General features: G+C 37.9%; 1 protein-coding gene and 1 long non-coding RNA gene across 3 annotated transcripts in view; one reads left to right on the top strand and one right to left on the bottom strand.

Annotated features, from left to right (window-relative positions):
• The window catches only part of PPM1L (protein phosphatase, Mg2+/Mn2+ dependent 1L), a 289,323-nt gene that overhangs the window by 65,929 nt on the left and 204,272 nt on the right, over positions 1 to 19,122 (top strand). Inside the window, exon 1 of one of the 2 annotated variants that reach the window (XM_053221262.1) lies at positions 7,520 to 12,327. The exons of the other annotated variant lie outside the window; for it this stretch is intronic. Coding sequence (XP_053077237.1) covers positions 12,307 to 12,327 — 21 coding nt within the window. The 5' untranslated portion in view covers positions 7,520 to 12,306. Of the gene's footprint in view, positions 1 to 7,519; positions 12,328 to 19,122 lie in introns of those variants that run through there. 2 annotated transcript variants of the gene reach the window in all.
• LOC113599894 (uncharacterized) lies at positions 14,155 to 14,720 on the bottom strand. The gene is made up of 2 exons (XR_003420837.2): positions 14,437 to 14,720; positions 14,155 to 14,310 (listed from the first exon to the last, which is right to left on the bottom strand). It is a non-coding gene; the product is annotated as an uncharacterized LOC113599894 (long non-coding RNA).

The following is a 19,122-nucleotide window of genomic DNA, read 5'->3' as shown; positions in this document are numbered from 1 at the left end:
GTACTTGCTGCACGGAGCCTTTTTGGGATTCTTTCTCTCTCTCCCTGCCCCTCCCCTGCTCATACTCTCTCTCTCAAAGTAAATGAATAAAGTTTAAAAAAAATTTTTTTATAAGTGGGCATTTGGGCATATGGGTGTCAGATGTGAGGATGTGGATAGATCAGTGTACCTCCATCACTAGGGCGATGGCCACAAATCCAAGCTCTGTCACTGAAAGCCTCAGTGGAAAAAAAAAATTATATGCAGTAGTCCCCCCTTATCTGCGGTTTTGCTTTCTGAGGTTTCAGTTACCTTGTCAGGATTTCATTGTTTTTAGACATAACCTCACTGTAGGTGAAAGATAGTCTTGCCTCCGAGATTAGTCTTATGATAGACATAGAAATGTATTGACATTTAGGTGTTTCAGCCTTAACTGTTGAAAGGATATGATGAACTGCAGCTTGGGTTTTAAGATGGATTTTGATCCATGCCTCAGACTCTGGTTTGGGGTCCTTGTTAGACCCTGGCTTAATGATGCCGTCTGCTTTTGTTTTTTTCTTCATTATACTTTTAAATATCATCAGAAGCCATTAGAACAATTGGTAAATTGAGCATAGTAAATGAAAGAGAATGTCTTGTGAAATTAATAGATATGGAGATACATTCATAGCAACAACAAAAGTCACACTTGAGTATTGAGTGTTATGGAGTTTCTTTGGCAGTTTTACGTATTAATTGTTAAAAATGTATCAGCACATTTTATGTGATTATACTTACCAGGTACAGATGAATTCTGTTCCTGATAGAATCATTATATAAAGTCTATTTAGGTTTATTTCATCTTTATGTCTCTTAAAGCTCATTTTTTTTTTTTTAAGATAATGTGATCTTGGAGTAGGGCTTGCAGCAAATTGTGAAAATGTTATCTCCTGATACTATGCATCCTAGTGTTTCTTATTGAAAAGTAATACCTTTAAAAGAAAATACATATTTACAACGTTTATTGAAGCAACTTTATTGGATAATGGCAACAATCCTTGGGTCAAAAACAGCAATCACAATCTGACTTAGTTTTATCACCCTCAGGAATTTTTATTAGATCCCCTGTACAGTATTATCAGCTATAAATAGAGATCAGCTAATTTGATGAAGAAGCTGTAGGTCTACAGATAATTGAACAAATATATCATGGTTTAAAAAAAACTCACATGAGATGACAGTAATAGTGAATAGGGCAGAAGAAAGAAAAGAAGTAGAAAAGAAAAGGGAAAGAAAATATAAAGGAACAATGGTGGATTTGTGTGCAACAAAATGCGGTTCCAATACCGACCTACTTAACACACTTTCTCACTGGGAGGCCATTGTTCTTTCTCGAACTCTTTTTGCTTGGCTGCATTCCCTCCCCATTTAGAAGGAGGACAGTCCCCCTCCCTCTTCCTCTGGTCCTTTGACCAGAGACTAATGTTGCTGAGGTTGTTGGGGGAAGTAATGGCATTTTGCATTTGCAAATGTGGTCAGCCTCTGCCAGGGTTCGCTTCCAGCAGAAATCTTGTTATCCTCTGAGATACATTTTTACTAGCTGATTAAAAAAAAAATCATTATGTCTAAAGAGGTTTCTTTGATAGAGAAATAAGATTCCTTTTTGTTGTTCTCTCCCTTTTCCCCCTTCTAGAGGGGAAATTCCAAGGGTAGGACTGGCAGAACTGGGGAAATTGTGTGCATACTCTATCATCCAGAAAGACTTCTACTTTTAAAGAAGACCCTTGGAGAGGTAGGACAGAAAGTATAAAAGAATGGCCAAATCACAATGCCTAACAAAGGGATAGCTCTTAGACTGTTTTCACACAGGCTTCTGTGCTCCATCCAATTGAGTGATGGCGTAATGTTATTAGTGTAGGTTAATGTATGTAGAAACCATGTGGATTAGTGGGTTAGTGCTCCTTGATGCTATATAAATATGGTGCTTAAGTATCTTTAGAAAAACTAAACAAAAGCACAACACCCCAAACACCTTTTATTTATAATAGATTACCAAAATCAACTAAAATGGCTTAGTAACAAATACCCAGATAACCTGAGAGAGATGCATAATTTAAAAAAAAAAACAAAACACTTGCTCTTAACTGAAGCATTTGTGTCTGAATCTGTGTACCTCCAATAGCACGGTCATTCTTAGCTTAGTTAAGGAGACCGGTTGTTAGAAGGAAGCAGTAATTCCAGGGCAGGGAAGTCACACAGCGAGAACATGATACATGTTGTCATTTACTGGCCCAAGGAAGAGCATGTGGTAGAAGACTCTGGTCTCCTCGGTATTCCAGAACATGCTCTGTGCTTGTTTACCTCTCTGCACATGTTGTTTCCCCTACCAGTTAAGTGGGTTTCTTTGACCTGGAATGCCCTTCCTCTTCATTTTTATTTATCAAAACTCCACCCATCTCCTGGAAGAAAGGGACCCAACCCTTTGTCTCAGTATCCTTAACAGCCCCTGTGGTATCTGGCGCCAGCAAGTGGTCAATAAATGTGTAATATATGAACAGGTGAATGGAAGGAAAGAGGGAAGCACAGCTGGCATTTGCCTACCTCACTTCTCAGCCCACAAATAGTTGTTAGAAACAGCTTTTCAAGACTATGTCCCATCTCTGATTTGTCTTACACTCTCCTTCCTTTCACATTCTTCTCATTAAAACAAAGCAAAACTGGCTAAGGAGGCTGCCAGACAACTCACTCAGCTACCAGAGAGGGATGCTTTTCTGCTTTGTATCTGTAAATACATCAGATACACTTTACTGTTTTTTCATCCACCTTTAAAAAAATGGCTGATTTTCCCTTATTGGGGGCCTTCTGTTCCCTTCTTGCCTCACTAAGTCCATTCACATCCTGCAGGTAGACAGGCTGGAACAGGGTTTCATTTGTAACCTGTCAGCTCTACTTGTCAACTGGCAGAGATACGGTTGAGCATTAGGAGGGTCTTGGGAGGTAGGGTTATTAAGGGAGCAGCAGCTTCGTTTATCAGGGGGGTGGGAGGTGTGGGATGAATACACAGATACTTTCCAGTTCATTAAAGAGGGCAAAAATCTCAAGCTTTGGTCCCAATGTCCTACCTTTCCTGGCCTGTTCCTCGACACATTAGGGTGTCCTTCACACATGCTGCACCTCAGCCTACAAAACTGTAGCCTGGCAGCTGCTTCTCAGTCCTGGAAAACTCAAGTGGATTGGCCTATCACATAAACAGGACTGAAATCCTTAGGGTAGTTGAGAAAACAAGAACGAATTTCAGAAACCTGATGATGAATCTTGGCTTTATGAGCTGACCTTGCTCTTTGTTTGGGCATTTCTTTGAGTACAGTGGTTTTTAGCTTAACTTAAAACAAAATGTGAAGTTTTCTTTTGTTATCATCATTCTCATCCTCATTATCCTTTTGGTAATTGTCATAGCTGCTATTATTATTTTTTTTTAATTAAAAAAATTTTTTTTACATTTATTTATTTTTGATAGGCAGAGAGAGACAGAGCACAAGTGGGGGAGGGGCAGAGAGAGAGAGGGAGACACAGAATCCAAAGCAGGCTCCAGGCTCTGAGCTGTCAGCACAGAGCCAGACTTAGGGCTTGAACTCACAAACCACGAGATTATGACCTGAGCTGAAGTCGGACGCTTAACCAACTGAGTCACCCAGGCACCCCCGTCATAGCTGCTATTATTGAATGTCAACCCTGAACCAGCCATGGTCCTTATGCTTTACATGGATTAACTCGTTTAATCTCCCAATAACCTTCCCAAGGAAAAATTGACCCTGACCTATAATAATCTAGTACTAGATCAGAAGGAAGAAGCACATACATTTTCCTTTGGAGGCATTAGTTTGAGGTAGGGTAAAGCCATGAAGGGAAGTAATTTATAAACTTTTTCCTGGGAATGAGAGTACTTTATATTATTCCTACCCCACCCTAAAAGTTTAATATTTAGTTTTCTAAATGGTTTAGGGAAATTTAGATTTACATGGAAGAGAGACAAGTCAAATCATAATTACACTTTGTGGCTCTGAAAATAAATTTTCATTTATTGCTGAATTTTTTGGTCTCAAGATTACATGAGATTGATAGGTCAGATTCGATCCTTAGTCTACAATTGCACATTCTGCAATGGGGGAAAATTAAGACCTAAAAGTTATACTCAAAGCTTTTTTTTTTTTCTCCTGGTGAATCTTGATATTATATTTTCTCATGCAATTTCAAAACTTTAAATAGTTTAAAAATATCCTTAAGTCTGCTATTTGTAAGTGTGCATAAGATTTCAGCAGTAGTAGATTTAAGAGTATTTAAGAACTATTTAAAGAAGCTTTCTAATTGCCCACTTGAGCACAGATTATAAATCAACACAACATTTTCCAAATTCCTGTTCTATGCCAGGAACTATGTTGGGTGTTGGGGATGGAATTCAGTTGAACAGTACCAGCTATGGCCTCCACCTACCTTGGACAGCACCCAAGAGGGTTTAGTGTTGGATGCATTGGAATGCACTTGTTTAAACATGTTTCATATGTTACCAGGGAGAACCTGAGTTTTTCATTACCAGCCACATGATTAAAAATCAACCTATGTGTGGTCTGAGTTAACTTTTTAATAAAAATCAGTGATGAGTTGGGGGTAAGGAGGGAGTATTAGGTATGGTTTGGATATGAGTTGATGGCAACAGAGTCTTTGCTCATATATATTTTCTTTTAGTCAGCAATCCTTTGTGATGCTCAGTATCATTCTGTAATTTGAGTGGAATTAAGCTTAAACTGCTCAGAATTATATAACTAAGACATTATGTTTCAAGTACTCTTCTGAGTTAATCTCAGCCAGCTAGCATGACCCCTGTTATACAAAGACGGGTATAGAGAGGATGAGAGGCAGGTGGTTAGGCTCTTCTGCATTGCTAGTTCATGGGACTGATTTAGTGTTTTGGATTTTTCAGCTAAATAATCCTAGGCTACCTTCTAGGGTCAGACAGGCTGTGTGTGAGAAGCTCAGGATCCATGTGAAGCAATGAGCAGAGGCATAAGAAATCTAGATTTGAGTCCCAGCTCCTTCTTATATGCCACCTATGTTATCTTAATGAAGCTTAAGCTCTCTGAAATTTGGTTTTCTTTTTTTTTTAACAGTGTTTTTTTTTTTTCAACATTTATTTATTTTTGGGACAGAGAGAGACAGAGCATGAATGGGGGAGGGGCAAAGAGAGGGAGACACAGAATCGGAAACAGGCTCCAGGCTCTGAGCCATCAGCCCAGAGCCCGACACGGGGCTCGAACTCACGGACCGCGAGATCGTGACCTGGCTGAAGTCGGACGCTTAACTCACTGCGCCACCCAGGCGCCCCTGAAATTTGGTTTTCTTATCAGCAAAATGGATATAATGGTACTTACTCACAGGTTGTTATGAAGATGAAGTCCAAAGCACCCAGCACAATGCCTGACATGTTTAAGACCAGTGCTGGCAGTCTCTTCAACTCCTAGTGATTTCCAACTGGGAAATGGTGCTGGGGCAGATATCCCAGATTGTTCTACAAGCAATATTTATGTGGCTAATGATAGTTTTATATTGTCCTATAACTCGTTCTTACACTGATTGCAGTTTGGAATATCATGTTTTCATTATAAATTATGTGTAAATTTATATTTACTTATTACATACCTTTTATGCAGTAGGCATTTTGGAACATTAGAAGTATAAAGATGAGTAAGACTTCCTTTTACTCAAAGAATTCACAGTATATGGGGAAAAGGAATGCAAAGTTCACTAACCAGAGTACAACGTGGGGACGTGTTTTACTCTCTGAATGGACGCACTGCTGTGGATTATGGGGATGGCGGAGAACAATGTGAACTCTGCCTTGTTGGGTGGGGGAGCTCAGACCAGGCAGTGCTTTCCAGATATGCCATTGAACTGGGTCTTGAGATATAATGGAGTTCAGAGAGACACAGAAGGGGTGACGTGGAAGGGCATTCCAGCAGGAGGAGACAGCCTGAGAGAGGCATGGAATGCTGGCCAGGAGACTCAGGAGCTTTCTCCTGTAGTTCTGATCTTGTAGCTCTCTAGCAAGAAGATGTGTGCCTTTGAGAGAGTCGTTTAACCTGATTTTCATAGTTTGTAAAATATGGGGGCTCAAGTGAGGTTTTTTAACTCTAAAATTTGGTATCTGTGATCAGGAGATGCAGAGAAACTAAATGAGTCATGTAATGTTTTAGTCAGTTTAGGCTGCTGCCACAAGATACCTTAGACTGGATGGCTAAGCAACAAATATTTCTCACAGTTCTAGAAGATAGGAAGCCCTAGATCAAGGTGCCAGCAGATTTGGTGTCTGGAGAGGGAGGGCTCTCTTCCTGGTTTGCAAATGACTGTCTTCTTGCTGTATCCTCATAGGGGGTGGTGGGAGAGAGAGAGAGACAGAGACAGAGAGAGAGAGAGAGAGAGAGAGAGACAGAAGGCTCCGGTCTCCTACTTGTCTTACAACAGCACTAATCCCATCATAGAGACTTCACCCTCATGACCTCATCTAACACTAATTGCCTCCCAAAGACTTCACTGCCCAATACCATCACATTGGAGACTGGGGCTTTAGATACAAATTTTGGGGCAGACACAAATATCCATCCATAGCACTGAGGGTCACATGATTCACCCATGGGAGGGCCAACACTGGAACTCCAATGTCACCGTTACATTTCGCTCTCCTCCCTCATCTCAGTCCATGTAGCATCTGCTTTGTACATGGATAGTCATTTAGCAGGGTGGAGGCTTCTATGCTTTCTAAAGGAACTCCTTTAGTCAGCTGAGCAGTCTTGGTTATTACCATGTACATTCCAAACATTTTTAGGTTCCTTTGATTGGTTGGTATCCTTTTGGCCTCTCAGTGGATCTTTATCACTCTCATTTGATAAGGACTGTAGGAGCCCTAAAAATTGTTCTCTTAATGCAAATTGATATTCTACTTCTCTCTCTATTAAATTCTTTTTAATGTTTATTTATTTTTGAGATAGAGAGAGAGAGAGAGAGAGAGCAGGAGAGGGGCAGAGAGGGAGGGAGACACAGAATGTGAAGCAGACTCCAGGCTCTGAGCTCTGAGCTCTTAGCATAGAGCCTGATGTGGACTTGAACCCATGAACCATGAGAGCATGACCTGAGCCAAAGTCTGACACTTCACCGACTGAGCCACCCAGGCACCCCTCCACTCTCTTCCTAAAAAGATATTAACTACAGTGGAGGTAAAAAAACACAAAAGCTTATTTTATCTTAAGAATCAGAGTTCTCTTGCCTTATAATCTAAAGCATATTTTCTGCATTAAATTATTTGAGTTCCACTTTGATATTTTTCCTTTCTAGGTGCCACCCCTGTTGTTATTTCTTTAATATTTTTCATTAAAATGATGCACTTTATTTTATTTAAATACATTTTAAAAATGTAATAACTTTGAACTCACAGGTTGATATTATTATATTCTTTTTAAAAAATGTTTATTTCTTTTGAGAGAGAGAGAGTGACAGCTCAAGCAGGAGAGGACCAGGGGGCGGGGGGGGAGAATCCCAAGCAGGCTCCATGCTGTCAGCACAGAGCCTGACATGGGGCTTGATCCCGTGAACAGCGAGATCATGACCTGAGCTGAAATCAAGAGTCAGACGCTTAACTGACTGAGCAACGCAGGCAGCCCTATTATATTCTTCATTATATTTGTTTGCTATATATTTTATATTGTTTATTATGTTTCATTATATTGTTTTCTATTCACTTTAATATAATAAAGCACCTTGTGCCATCTAAAACCATCCTACACATAGTAAAACCATGTGTATGTACTATGCTTTGGAAAAATTTAAGACTATCTGGGTTTATTGGTTGAATGGTGAAAGAAGGGAGGAATAAAAAAGATCAATAAAAATGATACTATTTTAAGTGTATACGTTATATGAGTGATTTAAAAAAATGGAAACATGAGTTTATAGGAGACAGACAAGTAAGTTTGCTTGATTTCAAGCCCCTGTTATTGTCAAGGTAAATTGTGCATGTAAAGAAGGAAGTTGAACAAAATGACATTCCTTTTTGGGCCTTAAATATTTGCACATCTTTTTTATGATTCTTGTTTCACTCAGTAGCACTAGGGTCATGCGACCATATAGATATAAATGCTATGCTGTATATCTTGTCAAGAAGGGTAATGTCTGTGCCAGGGAAAGGAATTCTTGTTCTTATTGTGGGAAGGTAAAACAGAGTCAGAAGCAAATGAGATCAGATTCAGCTTGTCAAGCCTACGACAGGACCTTTGGAATCCAGAAAAACAGATTGGAGAGTGAGTTTAAAAGAAAGGGGGTAGGTAGGGCTGGCTTCACAGGCATGTGACCTCTGTGGTTGTACAGGTTTCCACATTTAGAAAGGCCCTGTACTCGATTTAATGTTCTGCTGTCATCATCTTAAAAGTCTTAATAATTTTTGAAAAAGGGACCTACATTTTTATTTTGCACTGGGCCCTAGAAATGTAGCCAGTTCTTGGGTTAGGGTAGGGAGATATTTATAGAAGGCTTTATTCAAGGTTTAGGTTCATGGGGTAGAAATGGAAGAGTGAAAACTAGAAATGAGTTGTGAAAAGGAGGTTTCAGGTCTTACCTGATGGGTCTCTTCTGATTGACCGTGGCTCATAGGTTAAGAGATCCAACAAGGATTTCTTGTGCCTTAAACTCCTTAAGCACTGGAAAACATTGTGCAGTAAGTTGTTCTCTGTGAATTACCTTGCAGAGTCAAGTTATGGTGGATCAAGTGGGGGCTGGCAAATGGAAATGCCTGCCAAGAGCGGCTCTAAAACAACAGGGAGTGGTCGGCAGGGGGGTGGGCATGAGGGGAACATGGTCTGTATTCTGCTTCAGCCTGTATTTGCCACTTGATGTTCAGCCATGTCATTGTCCAGAGTGGCTGAACCCTGCTGGTTCTTTAGGAGTTAGAAATGTGGATTTTTTAGCTGTGACGGTTTCCAATTAAAACAAAAAAATGTGCTGTGTGGACTAAATAAAACGTGTAATTGAATTCATTTCAGTCTTTAAGCAGACATTTTTATTTTTTTATATTTATTTATTTATTTTAATGTTTTATTTATTTTTGAGAGAGAGAGACAAAGTATGAGCTGGGCAGGGGCAGAGAGAGAGGGAGATAGAATCCACAAAGCAGACTGCAGACTCTGAGCTGTCAGCACAGAGCCTGATGTGGGGCTCGAACTCATGAACCATGAGATCATGACCTGAGCCAAAGTCAGATGCTTAACCGACTGAGCCACCCAGGTGCCCCTAAGCAGACGTTCTTAAACAACTTATTTTCTATAGGTAAACATGGAAAGTGACTAAATTAATATTTTAGGGGAGGGATCTATGGATCTAATGGACAATGGACCTAATTTTGATATCTTTGGTGAAGACATCCCTAATACAGAGATGGGGTTAGGGAGAGAGCTGCCAGTGGATGTTGAGGATTATGGTGCAGAATAAGCTCTAGATTCTCTTTCTTTTCTTTTTTCTTTTCTTTTCTTTTGCCTTCTCTTTTCTTTCTTTTTTTTAAAGTTTATTTTATTTATTTTGAGAGAGAGAGAGCAAGTGTGAGCCTGAGTGGGGGAGGGTCAGAGAGAGAGAAAGAGAGAGAGAGAGAGAGAGAGAGAGAGAGAGAGAGAGAGAGAGGGAGGATCCCAAGCAGGCCCCTCAAGGATTCAGAGCTTGATCCCATGGACTGTGAGATCATGACCTGAGCAGAAATCAAGAGTCAGATGCTCAACCAGTTGAGTCACCAGGTGCCCCCAGATTTTCTATATTGGAGGGGCTTAGTAAGGGTTACAAGGGATATTGGTTTACGGGGACCTATTTTTAGCTGTGTTTGTATAACAAACTCATTGTTTTAGATAATATGACATAGATCATAAGAAGCCAGCTAGCTCTCTAGTACATTTTTTCCCACACTTCAGGTAAGATTGAAACGACAGCAACTGGTCATTTTCAGGAATGGACCGAGGAGTTTTAGGGCTGTTAGCGATTAAGGAGGAATACAAGCTTCTCAACTCCCCAGACCAATCTTTTGTCCATTATTGTTATGGTTTATTGTTAAAAGAAGATATTATGAGATGGACACATTAGCCTAATGTGTCCATTAGTCTGATGCCATTAAAAATGCAGTTCATCTAACCATTTCCCCCCGATTCTGTGCTTACCTTCTGAATATGATTTGCCTCCCAAGTGAATCTACCAGAGGGAGAGAATGAATGCGTTCTACAATTTAGAATATAGGTGTTTTTATAGCTACTTATTGTTAATTATAATCTAATCAATTGACATTCTGGTGTTGTGTTATGTGTTGTGTGTTATGACTATGGTACTGTGGATCTTCCAGTGAAATGTAGAATCTCTTTGATATGCTGACAAACTCAATTTTGAACTTGCACAGCTCAAGGCCAGACCTTATACTATGGCAAATTTGCCAAAATAATGAATGCCACTTTGGGAGACCCTCTGGGGGGCCTTTCCTTAAGTGACACCTAAAATATACCTTAAATGTATGCAACTTTCCTATTTGAATTTCTTTAGTGATAGAGACACGATATATAGTACATAAAAATCATGGGGTAAAGTGGGATAGCCCCATGGAAGTCTTACTAGGATTTCAGATGGTTGAGAGGTGCTGGCTCAAGTGAAGGTAAATTGATTTCTTTTTTAAAAAAATTGATTTCTTTTTAAGAGTACTTTTCTAAAACATTTTATCTAGCCAGTGATCTCCAGTAGAAATACATTGTAAGTAGTGTTTCCCAACTTCATCTGCTAATGGCTCCTTTAAAATGTTTCCTTTGGCAACCAGTGCCTTTGGAAAACATCATGAAATATTTGCAAAGCATGGCCTTAAGATTGCGCTGAAATTGAGGTATTTCTGGAATTCTCCTGGGGGAAAAGATGTATCTAATCAGTTTTCAGAATTTTTGTTGAATCACAGTTTACATTGGGTTCCATAAGATCTACCTGAGTGTTCTGGAGTGTTTGCTTACTAGCTATTTGAACCTGGAATTGTCCCAGCATTGACCTGGGCAGAAATGGAACTTTGCAATCTGGATTTTGGAATTTGGATCATATTATGAGTCAACCTGGAATTCCCGGAGTCCAAGACTTCCTTTATTAGTATGTTTCTTCTCCTGATAGTTCACATCTTAAAAAAGAGGTTGGGAATTTGCTTCTTAAGACCTATCTTAGAACTCAGCCATATTCTCACAGCTAGGACTCAATGAACATGATGGTTAGCCAAATAAAGATTATTTTCAGAAAATCAGAGATCAGCTTATAGAGTAATACAGTTTTATAGATACATTATTTTCTTTAATTCTCAAATCAGGAAAGTGATTGCAGAACTCTATTTCCAAATATGAAATGGTGATTGCAGGTACAACTCAATTGTGTATTCTTAGTGTGTAATGACAATATTGAGAGGAAAATTGATTAGTAGTTTTAAAACAGCAGGAAAATTATTTCCTGCCCAAACATTGATTAGTCTTTGAATAGGCTTTCTTACAATCCTTTTCTTCCATAGACTGCAGGGTGCAGCACAGTCATATTTTATGTGGAGTCAAGCAGAGAAACCTACTTGATGCGATTAAACTTATTGCTGCTTTTTCAGCAGGTGCAAAAATAACTTTGTTTTCAGTAGTTACACTTTTCCTGGCTTGATAACACATCAGGACTTCTGTAGTTTTATTTTGATTAAAGAGATTATAGGAACTATTGTATTATGTTATGAAATGTGCAAACAATGAAGTATTGAAGTTTTCTGGTGATATATATTCCTCCCTTTGACTTATAAATAGCAATTTGCTTAGCATGCTTGCATGAGTGCTTTAAAATCCTATTAGCTGAAGGTCACATAACATTAACTTATTCCTGATTAGGTGTTACGTAAAATATAGGGATAAAGAAGACTGAAGTTCTTTCCCTCAGGGAACTTAAGATCTACTTGAGGAGGTAAGACATAGAATTAAGATAAATAAATATTAGAATGAGAGAGTTTATGATGAGTCCCAAATGAGTGGTTTAGAATATTACATAACTGGTTTAGTATTTCACAGGAGAGAGATGTTTTCTGCCTCCTGAGGTAGTTGGGGAGCACTCCTGCAGGAGCTGGGCCTTGAGCTGGTCCCTGGGGACAGAAAGGATTCAGCCAGGTGGAGGAGATTAGGCGGGATGCTGGTGGCGGTACCAAAGGCAGCTAAGCCAGAATGTGTCTGCCTTTTCAGCAGTGAGTGGATCTATTTGGCTCTAATAGAGGACTCATGAAGGTGAATAATGGAAAATAAAACTGGAGAGGTAGGTTGAATTCAAATCGGAAAGGGCTTTGAACACCAGGCAAAGGAATTAGGACTTTATTCTGTAGAAAATGGATAAATAGTAAAGGTTCCTGAATAAAAAGAAGTAGAAAATGCAAGACATGGCTTTGTAGTTAGAGTAGAAACAGTGCACAGCTCTGAACTGAGCTGCCTTACGATGGAAGACAGTGGTAAAGAGAAGTGTGAGCATTTCTGTCTTCATTTCTGATGGGAATGTAAGTTGGGTTAGCTGTTTCATTTTCATTCTTCCCTTTATTTTTCCTGTTCTCTTTTAAGGCCTGTATAAAACCTTTTTTTTTTTCAGTCTTAAAATACATTAATTCAAATTTGACCTTCCTTACTGCATGATAGTTTGAATGCCCAAAGCTATTTTCAGTTGTTCCAGATTGTCATAAGAGTTTGATGTCCAGGTGCCAACTGGAAGGGCCAAACCTGGCCTGTGGAGGATTGTTTTTAAAATCTGATTCTAAATTAAGCACTTTGGGATAGAAAAATGAGATGTGGCCTACTTCTAACTCAGCATTTGACTGAAAGTATATGTGTTTTTTCTTCTCTGCTTAAATATTTGTCTGGCTCTTTCAGACTCAAAAGGCATATAACTCAGAGCTAAGAATATTTAGATTCCTCTTCCTTCCTTTTTTCCAGAGTATTTTTTGGCTTCCACTATAAAAAGTGATACTTATAAAGGAATTTCTCCAAATATTGGGTAATAATTCTTAAAAAATTTTTTTTATTCCTAGTCCTCCTATTTCATACCTCACAAATTATTGAAACAGGATTAAAATTTTTTTTGAAATATGAGCCATTGGTAGAAGTTAGACTGTTAAATATTTAAAATTAAGTTCTTTTTGTAATGTTTATATTTATTTATTTATTTATTTATTTATTTATTTATTTATTTATTCATTTTTTAATGTTTATTTGTTTTTGAGAGAGACAGAGACAATGTGAGTGGGTTAGGGGCAGAGAGAGAGGGGAGACACAGAATCTGATGCAGGCTCCAGGCTCCGACCCATCAGCACAGAGCCCGATGCAGGGTTCAAACCCAGGAGCTGTGAGATCATGACCTGAGCCAAAGTCGGCCGCTCAACCGACTGAGCCACCCAGGTGCCCCTGCTTATTTTTATTTTGAGAGAGAGAGAGGGAGCACGCGCACTCGCGAGGGGGAGGGGCAGAGAGAAGAGGAGAGAGAGAATCCTAAGTGGGCTTCGAGCTGTCAGAGCAGAGCGCAATGCAGGAATCCATCTCACGTATCGTGAAATGATGACCTGAACTGAAATCAAGAGTCAGACACTTAACCAAATGGGCTACGCAGGTGTCCCCTAAAATTAAGTTCTAAATGACAGTGACCACATTGGTAGCAATTGTGATACAGGGGAACAGATCATAGTATACATGCTTTGGAGCCAGAGAAACCTGGTGTCAGCGCCCCCCTCTGCCATTCAAACTGGGTGACCTGAGTGTATTACTATGATTACACATCATTTTCTAAGTTCCTTGGGTAGAATTCAAAGCAGGTTCTTTTCTCTCTATATAAGTAGAATTTATTTGGAAACTCACAGTGACAGAAGATGGATAAAAACACACATAGACTTTTAAGGGTATCTCAGCTTAGAGACCTTCTGAGACCTGCTGAGATACAGAGTAGAGGATGTGGAGAGAGTCTGTGAGCATAAAGGGAGATTGATGGTTGTGTCACCTCAGATTCCAGGCCTTTATCCTGAGCCTTAGCTGCTTCATCTTTGAAATGGAGAATAATACTTACAGGGTTGTTATGAAGATAAAAATAGATAACTTAGAGCAATACTAGGCACTCAGTAAAACAGTAGCTATTATTATTGTTGGTGGTGGGATTTGGGTGGGTTTGACTTCTTTTTCAGCTCTACCATTTTTTCCCCTGTATTTTATTTCCTTTTCTACCATCCTAGAAGATGTGGATGTGTTCAGAGCCTAGGATCTTGAGCTAGGAGAAAGAAAAAAGAAAAAATCCTTAGTGATCAAAGGAGTCTTTCAAGGAACATGCTAAGACACTATCATGTGATACTTATACTTTCATTCCATTGGCCAAAACTTAGTCACAGCACCATACCTGGCTGGAGTGGAGGCTGGGAAATGTAGTCTTCCCTGGCTGATCTTTACATGGAAGAGGGGAAGATGAAATTTTGATGGCTAACCAACAGTTTCTGCCAAGGTATTCAGTGTGCTTTTATGACCTGAGTGTTTCCAGTGTCCCCATGGAAACAAAACCAATTATGATGGTATGTAAACATTTTAAATATTCCATAAATGTGTTACCATTTGACCAGTACTCTTAAGATAGAATATTTTATCCTCAGTTTTTAATGTACTATAAAGCACTTTGACTTTCTAATTAAAAAGGTTAAGATTTCGTTTGTAATTATTCAGTCCAGCATTACCATTATTCTTTTTTGTAGTTATGAGGTCTTGGAATTTGGGATTTGATCTCAACAGAGTCTCACCTCACAGCCTCCATTGACATACACTTTGTGTCAGTTTCTGCTTTGCAGTCACAGATACCTATACTGGTCATCACTGCTAGAATTCTGAGGGTCAGGCTCAGTAAAATGTATGCCATAATCACATAACAACAAACATATAAAAACAATTGTCACGTATCTGAAAATATCCTTTTGTGTACTCAGATCTGCCATTGTAAAAACTTTTGTCTGTTTTTCATCATCTATCTATTTGGGTCTTTAAACTGGATTATTGTTATTATTATTTTTAATTTTGAGATAATCATAGATTCACATGCGGTTGTAAGAAATAATAGAGATATCCTACACACTTTTCACTCATTTTTCCCCAGGAGTAGCATCTTGCATGACTGTAGTACAACAATACAACCACTATTCACAGTGCTTATTTAGATTTCACTGGTTTCACATGTACCCATGTGAGTGTGTATATGTATGTGTGTGTGGTTCTGTGCAGTTTTATCACATGTATAGATTCATGTGATCACATCACAGTCAAGATACAGCACAGCTTTATCAACACAAGACTCCTTTGTGTTACCCTTTTAGCCCTAACCACCACTCTCCTTCCCTAACTCCTGACAATCACTAATCTGTTCTCCATCTTCGCCATTTCAGGAATACTGTATAAATGGAATCATGCAGTATGTTTCTTTTTTTTTGGGCAAACATTCTGCGCCTAGACTAAGTCTTAGTCATTTACCAGAGGAGGACAAAGAACAGCTAATCCCCCAGGCTCTAGGTACCTGTCCTATTTCACAGAGATGTTTATGAAAATACATAAATCTGATGTGCAGGATTTTTTTTTTTTTATTAACTGAGGTAATTGCATATGTGAGCTTTTGAAATTGGCTTTTTTTTTTTCACTCCACCTGATTCCTTTGAGATCCATCCAAGTTGTATGTATCAACAGTTCATTCCTTTTTAATGTTGAGAACTATTCTTTGGTATGGATGTACTATGTATGGTTTGATTAACCACTCACCCACTGCAAGGACATTTGGATTGTTGTCAGGTTTTGGCTAATACTTTTAAAGCTGTTACAAACATTTGTGTACAGCTTTTTGTTTGTGTGGATGTCAGTTTTCTTGTATGCAAGATAAATGCTCAAGAGTGCAATTGCTAGGTCTTATAAGAGACACATTTAGTTTTATAAGCAGCCATACTCCTTCCTAGAATGGCTGTAGAATTTTACATTTCTATAAGCAAAGTATGAGCGATCCAGTTTCTCTGCATTCTTGGATCCTCGCCAGAATTAGTATTATCACTGTTTTTTTGTTTTTACTTTAGCTTATCTGATAAGTATGTAGTGATATTTCATTGTGATTTTAATTAGCATTTCTCTAATGGGAAAATATATGTACACCCACACACACGTATACACATGCACATAGACACACACACACACACACACACACACACACACATATATATATACATGTGCACATTTTATACATATATATTTTTTTTCAGAGTAATATCTATTTGGATCCTTTGCCCATTTCAAAATTGAGTTAATTATTTTTTTATTGTTGAGTTGTAAGAGTTCTTTATATACTCTGGAGATAAATCTCTTATCAGATAGATGATTTACCAATATTTTCTGACATTCTTTGGGTTGTCTTTTCACTTTCTTAATGGTGTCATTTGTAGCACAAAGGTTTTTAATTCCACTGAAATCCAATTTATCTTTTTTTTTTTGTTCATTTGTGTGCTTTTGGTGTTGTATCTAGGAATCCACTGCCTGACCCAGAGTCACAAAATTACCCCAATGTTTTAAGAGTTTTATAGTCTTAACTCATAATTTAGGCTGGTGGTCCATTTGGAATTAATTTTTATGTATGGTGTAAATATTTCTTATGCTTTAAATTTTTTCAGCTTTATTGAAATATAATTGACATACAACATTGTGTAAGTTTAAGGTGTACAAGGACAAAGATTTGATACACAAATGTATTGTGAAATGATTACCATGGTAAGGTTGGGTTAACACCTCTGTCAGCTCACATAATTACCTTTATTTTTGGAGTGATAACGTTTAAGATCTACTCTCTTAGCAAATTTCACATTATACAGTATTGTTAAATATAGTCACCATGCTATACATTACATCCCAGAACTTATTCATCATGTATCTTATGCTTTAAAGTTTTATAACTTTATATTTTACATGTAAATCTGTGATCCATTTCAGTTATTTTTGTAAAAGTTATGTCCAGTTGTGCCAGTACTATTTGTTGAACTCAAATACAATTTTTGGTTAAAATCTAACTGTCCCATATGCAGTCAGACTTCAAGCTGGTTTTTCCTCTGAGAAAGAAGTATATCTGAGATGAAGTGGGGATATCAAGAATCTAATAAGTGGCTGTACCACCTCAGTTTTCTACCTGCAAAAGGAAGATAATACTTCTTGCCAAAATAAAAATATAAGGATTAAAATCAGAAATACCAATTTCTTGTCATAAAGGTACTTGATAATGTCACTTAAAAGACTTACAAATGGAATAACATTTGGTAAGGTTACCTCCCAATAAAGAAAATGGAAAGGAAGTTTCTCCTTGAAGATGAAAACATATGTATTATTTTAACAGTTCTAAAGACCTCAAGCTAAAATAATGAACTAGAATAAAAAGAAGAAAAGAATTGGCTTTTCACATTTCAGGTCTTTTTGCCTGGAACTTTGTTCATCCACGGCTTTTTATTAGGTTGTTTGTGAACAGTTGGTGCACATATGGTACAGTTACACCTCATTAATAGAAAATAAATTTTCCATGTGGTTTTGTTGCCTCTTTCTTTGCAGTTATTTTGCTTTAAGACAAATTTCTGTTTCATGAAAGTTTAGCCTTTCTGTCTTAGGAAATCTCTGCAGACACTTTATGTTTGTTTGAAATTACTCATCTTAAAAAAATTTTTTTTTTAATGTTTATGTATTTTTGAGAGAGAGAGAGAGAGAGAGAGAGAGAGAGAGAGAGAGAGAGAGAGAGAGAACATTAGCAGGGGAGGGGCAGAGAGAGAGAGGGAGACATAGAATTTGAAGCAGGCTCCAGGTTCTGAGCTGTCATCACAGAGCCCAACATGGGGCTCGAACTCACAGACCATGAGATCATGACCTGAGCTGAGGTCAGATGCTTAATTAACCGACTGAGCCACCCAGGCGCCCCATTAAATTACCCATCTTCTCTTAAGTTTTGCAGTCATGCATTAGATACTGTATAATTCATTGTGTTACTTTAAAAATTTGTATCATTAGGTTGCTCAATTTGAAAGACATATTTCAAAAAAGATTTTGGCACATAAGATAAGGCTTTAAAAGTACAACAATCTCCTTTTATTTAGAATAGCTGAATAACTGAGAATTATATATACTAGAGGTGGGTTATCAGCGAAATCAGTGGTTAGTTATAAAGTATATTTTGACAATGTGTATAGTGCTTTTGCTATTCTTTTTAAAAGATTTTTTATTGGCATGCAATTTTATAATTCACATATAAAATTTACCTTTTTGAAGTGTACAAATAGTGTTTTTTAGTATTTCACAAAGTTGTGCAATGATCACCACTAATCCTAGAATGTTGTGTTGATTATTTGTCAATCCCTTTTGATTTATTTTTGCTAATTTTACATGTCAAAAACAGATTAGAGGTGGTTTATAATAGGATACTTATTATAACAGTATGATTTAAGATTTCAAAAACACTAGTTGGAAGGGAGGAATAAATATACCAAAAGTTTTAACTGAAGGTAATGTAATATACTTTTAAGCAAAGCATGTAAATCTAAAACTTTCAGTGTGATAGTGCTTCATCTTCTATCATGGATCCAAACTTGTATTCCTAAAAACAGATATCACTCTGCTTCCCTCTTTAAAACGCCCTCTTGGTTTCAACAGCCAGAGGTCATCTTTCAAGTTAATGGATGAGACTCATTCAAAGTTATGAATATAACCTTGCTGGGTGGATAGGGGTTTGTGTGTGTGGGTAACTTTGCACATCTTTTTGTACCATCAGTTCTACTTAAACATTTTAGAGAAGCACCGATATTTTATATTAACTTGAAGATATTGATTAATATAAAAAATACCTAATGGGTAGAATGCAAAATTTGTATGAAATACATTAGACATCAAATAAATGTTGTGCTTGATCTCAGTTGATAAGAGATATGATACCAACCCTTCTTAACACATGTTCTCTTTTGCCACTAGCAATTCTGCCTAAAAACTAACTGTGGAGTTCTAGCATACCCAAACAAACAAATACAGAACCAAACAACCCAAC

Source organism: Acinonyx jubatus, chromosome C2, assembly GCF_027475565.1.
Source record: "Acinonyx jubatus isolate Ajub_Pintada_27869175 chromosome C2, VMU_Ajub_asm_v1.0, whole genome shotgun sequence".
NCBI lineage: Eukaryota > Metazoa > Chordata > Mammalia > Carnivora > Felidae > Acinonyx > Acinonyx jubatus.
Note: the sequence above shows the minus strand (reverse complement) of the source record. Positions and strands in the feature narration are given on the sequence as shown.